We start from the raw sequence: 5785 nt of genomic DNA, 5'->3' as shown, positions 1-5785 counted from the left end.
TTTCTGACTAAACAAATTACTGACACAGTAAAAGGTAGATTTAAATAAAGAAAAACTAAAGAAAAACGAAATTTAAATAAAGAAAAACGACATTTAAAATAAAGAAAAAACGAAATTTAAATAAAGAAAAAACGAAATTTAAATAAAGAAAAACAAAATTTAAATAAAGAAAAACTAAATTTAAATAAAGAAAAAATGAAATTTAAATAAAGAAAAAAAAAACTAAATTTAAATAAAGAAAAACGAAATTTAAATAAAGAAAAACGAAATTTAAATAAAGAAAAACGACATTTAAAATAAAGAAAAAAACGACATTTAAATAAAAAAAAACTAAATTTAAATAAAGAAAAACAAAATTAAGTTCAATTAAAAACGAGAATAATTTAGATTGATAATCACGGGTAAAAAGCGTAATACATTTTGTTTCTATTTTTCTATTTTCCGAATACCAACCCACCGAACGAATATTTGAATATTCGGGTCCAGCCCTAGTATAGGCTAATGGCCAGCTGTGCCATTGCGCACACTGTGTGCCTGAGTATGCATTTGTTCCGTTATAAATCAATTTTTCCGACTAATTTATGAATTCCATTAAAAAATAAATATATAACAATCTATAAACGAGCTAACACCAGAAGCCATATAGGAACAGTGCTGGTGCCCATTTTATAGCTGGCCGCAAGTGGCTGCAGGCCGATGCCGGTTGCGAGGTACCTCAAAGTCACAGCAAGCCTTTGAGAAACTGCGATGGGGTTGCGGTTATTTTGGTGAGTGTCCGGGAGAAAGCGGACGACTCGCGAAAGTAATTCGTCAAATTTTGGCGCCGACATCCTAAAATACTGAAAATGTTTCTCCTCGTCCAGCCTTCGCATGGGAAGCACCAGAGTCACAAACTCCCCATCCTCTTGTTGTGTTTAAAGGGCGAACATACCACTGCCTAACTCTGCGCTTCCTATTTTGTTGCTGCCGCTGCCGACGTAAAATTAGCAATAGGATGAACTCCTTTTGAGTTGCTATTTTGATCTGAATATCACCCGGAATGTCACCTGCAAAGTCACCAGTGACACCTGCTCCCTGTTGCGTGAGTGGTGTATTGCATTTCACGTATCGCCCACGTTGCTTGCGTCCAACGTGTAGACTATGAAAGGGAGCGTGTCGCTAGCGTCACTTGCTTGCGTTGCTCGCGTTGACTCTGTAAGAGCCCTTATGCCTGTAAGGAACATCGTTAACTCCTATTATCATCCGTACACAGGCGGAGGAGGTACTTTTTCCCACTTAATGTTTTAAGACAGCACTGGTAAGTCTGTTTTTCTTAATTGATTTGTGTACCTATGCTTATCTTAAAATTTATTGAAATGTGAACTGATGTAAAAATAAATTAAATTAAAAGTAGTAGGCTACATTGTAAGACAAAGTAAAAAAAAAAAAAAAAAAACTTAAGGTAAACAAAGCCTACTGAAGTAACGTTAGTCAGGTAATAAACCTGTGCAGACATGATCGAGGTGACCTGAAAAATAGGTTACCCAATTAGGTTATCGAAGATAAGAACCATTTATTATCAAATTAAAAGTTTTGTAGTTAAATCATGGATGTTAATTGAAATATTACTGATTAAAACGTAAATGTAATGGTATGTTCTCTATTTTCTGGTTTATTGATTGTGCTCTCATTGCGTTTGGGGACAATTAACATGGCAGGAGATAATTATTACCAGGCCTGGTTCTGTCGGAGACCTCAAACCAACATTTTAAATCAGTCTTTACTGAATTTATGAACATATTCATGCTCATATATTCAGTCAAGATTTATTTGAAATGTTTGTAAATTATCAACGGATAGGCCTTACTAGATGTAGCCTAGATTTTTTTTAAAGCATTGAAAAATCCTTTAAAAGTTCCACTACTTACAAAAGGTGTCCTAAATTAGATATGCAGCATTCTGCTTTCAGCCTCCGGTGTATTGGCTACACGAGTCCCTGTTAATTAACTCCATCAATAGCGCATTATGATTTCGTCTGTTGGCCTGTTGGTTTTAGATTTTGGCTTCAGGAGAAAACAGTCCACACTAGAATGTCTTTTGCAAAATAAATTTCAAACCTTAAAGGGCACCTATTATGCAAAATTCACTTTTACATGGTGTTTGAACATAAATGTGTGTTGGCAGTGTGTGAGCAAAACCACCCTAGAATGATAAAAATCCACCCAGTAGTTTTTTTACTATCTCAATAAACCATAAGCACTGTCTCAGAACACCCTGTTCTAGATTTTCCTCATTGTGACGTAGAAATGACCTAAGCCCCACCGACGTGATTTGATTGACATCTGGTTTTGGCATAGACCCCGCCCTCGGTGATCTGCATCCTCAGCGACAGCCGGTAATGTCTCCTAAGAAGTGTGTTGTGGGATGTAAGAATGGACATACTAGTCTTCACTGACATCAGAGCCACTGAAAACGCAGCGGATGGATTTTATTTATGAAGAAAAGGCACCACTTAAACTTCCTAAATACGAGATTCATTTTCTGACTGACTGTTTAGTGAACGAGGGTCAAAGTTAATCCTAGAGTGTGGATAGTTGCCTACAGTTCGCGATCCAACGTCACCTCCAGACAAAGTAAGTGTATTTTATGATTTTTGAGCAAATAGTCATTTCAATCGATGTCAGCAAGTTCAACAACAAATGCGTCTCAAGCTATTTATTGTCGTCGTCAACTCGTCATAGGATGTCTCAACAAACAACGTCAGACAGTTTTATGTCACGTAGGCATTTTTTTGCAGCATTTACAAATGTAAATAAATTAAGGTCTGCTCTATCTCCATAGACAGTAGGCTATATAAACGTCTATCTCCTAGGGGTGTAAGAAAAAATCGATACACTTGAGTATCGCGATATTTTTTTTTGCAGTACTGTATCGATTTTCAAAAACGCAATATCGATTTTTTTTTTTTTTTTTTTTTTTTTTTTACGTGCAAAAATATTCATGGTAAGACGGTTCACGTTTATGTTTATGTTTAAATCCCTACCGCTAGATGGCTATGCTGAGACGCACCACTAGTGTCCTCACAGTGTTTAACTTTTTGCTAGAAGCTAATAACAGCGTAGTAGTTATGGCTGAACCACATGTAAGACCGGCTCCCGCAGCATTCCGTGCTGAAGTGTGGAAACATTTTGGCTTCCAGTGTAAAGAGGGCACCACCGATATCGACAGGAGCCATGCAGTTTGTAAACTGGGTCAGGGAAAAGTCAAGTACTCTGGTAATACCACGAATTTGAGGGCACATTTAGCAAGACACCATTCAGACACTCAGTTAAACGAACAGCAAGCTAAACGAGTCGACTCGTCACAACTCACCCTTGCTCAAGTTCAAACGCACAAATTACCAACGACTTCAACTCGTGCAACCAAAATAACCCAGTCGGTAGTTTATTTCATTTGTAAAGACATGCGCCCGCTCAGTGTGGTTGAAAACGAAGGTTTCCGTTATATGGTGCAAACAATGGAGCCTCGTTACACTATACCGTCCCGGCAACACATCACTGATATCGCTGTGCCCAATCTTTACAAGGAGGTTAAAACAAACGTGTTGGAATGTCTAGCTTTAGCTGAGAAGGTTGCCTTGACGTGTGACGCTTGGACGTCTAGGGCTACCGAGTCATATGTGACGCTTACGGTCCATCACATAACTGACGAATGGAAGCTGGAATCCTGTGTACTGCAGACGAGAGCGATGTACGATAGCCACACCGGAGAGAACATCGCTGCCCTACTGAAAGAGGCCGTTGCTGAGTGGCGTCTGAACATAAAAGATCCTGTCTTAGTTACAGATAATGCAGCAAATATGCATGTGGCGGCTGAACTTGCCGGCATGAGCCACATACGGTGCTTTGCACACAGTCTTAACCTCGCCTCACAGAAAGCGCTGAAAGTGCCATCAGTGGATCGACTACTCGGCAGGGTCAGACGCGTCACCGCATTTTTCAGACGCAGCACCATAGCTAGCCAGCAGCTTAAACAAAATCAGCTCCTGCTCAAGCTACCAAAGCACAGACTAATTACAGACGTTGTTACAAGGTGGAACAGCTCGTATGATATGGTGGACAGGTTTTTAGAGCAGCAGCCAGCCATCTGTGCAGCTCTCCTTTCAACAGAGGTCCGCAAGAGTGAGAAGGATATATTCACACTGACTGATGCTGACATCACATGTGCTGAAGCAGTACTCAAGGCACTCAAGCCCATGAAGGATGCTACCTTAGTGATGTCAGAGGAGAGCATGCCTACTGTTTCCATCATTGCACCACTTTATGCAAAGCTTGTCACGGGCACAGAAGAACACCTGGATGACACACAAACCGTGAAGAGTATCAAGGCTGCTATAGCAAAAGATCTGGGAAAGAGATATGCTGGTGATGAACAGGATATACTGCGAATGGCATCAGCTCTTGATCCTCGGTTTAAGGATCTACCATTTCTCTCTGAAGCAGAGGCCAATGATATCTACTTCAAAATAACTGATGCTGTGGTGGATGACCTCACCAAGCAACAGAATGTAAGTAACAAATAAATACATCAAATACACACACAAATGAAATATTATGTTTAAATATTATTAAATATTATTAGGAAATATATTATCACATTAGGCCTACAGTGTAAATAAATAGTAATATAATCTCCATTTAATTGGACTTGAATCTATATACAAAAATAGTATGATTAATATGTATCCTCCTATTGTATGTTTTGATTATAGTTTTATTTTATTTTTCTTGTCACTTTATTTCATTTTAATTTATTAAGTTTCATCTCTATATTTTATGATTGTGGGAGGATCTTGGGCTTTGTTGTACATAGTTATACATTTAAAAATGTTTAAATAAAGAATCACAAAAAAAAAAAAGGATGAATTTGGGCCAAGATAAGATTTAGTTGGTGTACATAAATTTACTGTAAACTAATACTAGTTTGATTTAATGTTTTTCAGCAGCAAGGAGAGGTAGAAAGTCCAATGGAGGAAACTGGCTGGTCAGAGGAGGTTGATCAGCCAAACTACGAGGATGGCCCTGTATCCACCCAGTCCCCCAGCAAGAGACCAAGGAGCTCATGTGCTTTGGCAGACTTGCTTGGACCTACTTTTGCCTCTACCAAAAACAATGCAACACCAAAATCTGCACATTACACTGCAACAGCTGAGGTTAAACGTTTTAGGGAAGAACCCCCTTTGCCACTTCCAGAGAATCCTCTCAGTTGGTGGAAGTTCCATGAGCACGAGTACCCTCACCTATCCAAAGTTGCGAAGCGCTTTCTTTGCATTCCCGGTACAAGTGTCTCTTCGGAGAGAGTTTTCTCCTCTGCGGGAGATATTGTTAATGCACAGAGAAGTGTCTTAAAGCCTGAGCATGTTGATCAGCTGGTTTTCCTCCACAAAAACCTTAAGATTAAATAAGCTTCCCTTTTCATTGATTTAATTAGTGTTACATTCCTAAATGTTTCCTTTAGGAATTGTGTTTTTGTAACACTAAGTGTTATGTGTTGGATGTACCCATATTAGTGCAAGCATTTTTTTAATGACAGATTGCACCTCAGATTGCACCTAATGTGTTATGCATTAGCCTAGATGTCACAGTCAGGGGCTATGTATTTTCTTTAATTGACAATTTACATTTGTTCCTTAATGTTTCCTTTAGGAATCGTGTTCGTGTTTTTACAACACAAAACGTGTTGGTCTGTTGGATGTACCCTGTGTTCTAGGAATAGTGCAAGCATTATTTTTATTGACACAGACAGA

The 5785-nt window shown here is 38.7% G+C and overlaps 1 protein-coding gene across 1 annotated transcript; it reads left to right on the top strand.

Moving 5' to 3' along the window:
- Window positions 1-3442: 3442 nt before the first annotated feature.
- LOC308689300 (E3 SUMO-protein ligase ZBED1-like) lies at window positions 3443-5443 on the top strand (the record flags this gene model as incomplete). The annotated part of the gene is made up of 2 exons (XM_081362953.1): window positions 3443-4546; window positions 4982-5443. The coding sequence occupies 2 exons, from the start codon at window positions 3443-3445 to the stop codon at window positions 5441-5443; spliced, it is 1566 nt and encodes a 521-aa protein (XP_081219079.1).
- Between the last annotated feature and the right edge of the window lie 342 nt (window positions 5444-5785).

Source organism: Scardinius erythrophthalmus (genome assembly GCF_964197995.2).
Source record: "Scardinius erythrophthalmus genome assembly, chromosome: 4".
Classification (NCBI taxonomy): domain Eukaryota; kingdom Metazoa; phylum Chordata; class Actinopteri; order Cypriniformes; family Leuciscidae; genus Scardinius; species Scardinius erythrophthalmus.
Note: the sequence above shows the minus strand (reverse complement) of the source record. Positions and strands in the feature narration are given on the sequence as shown.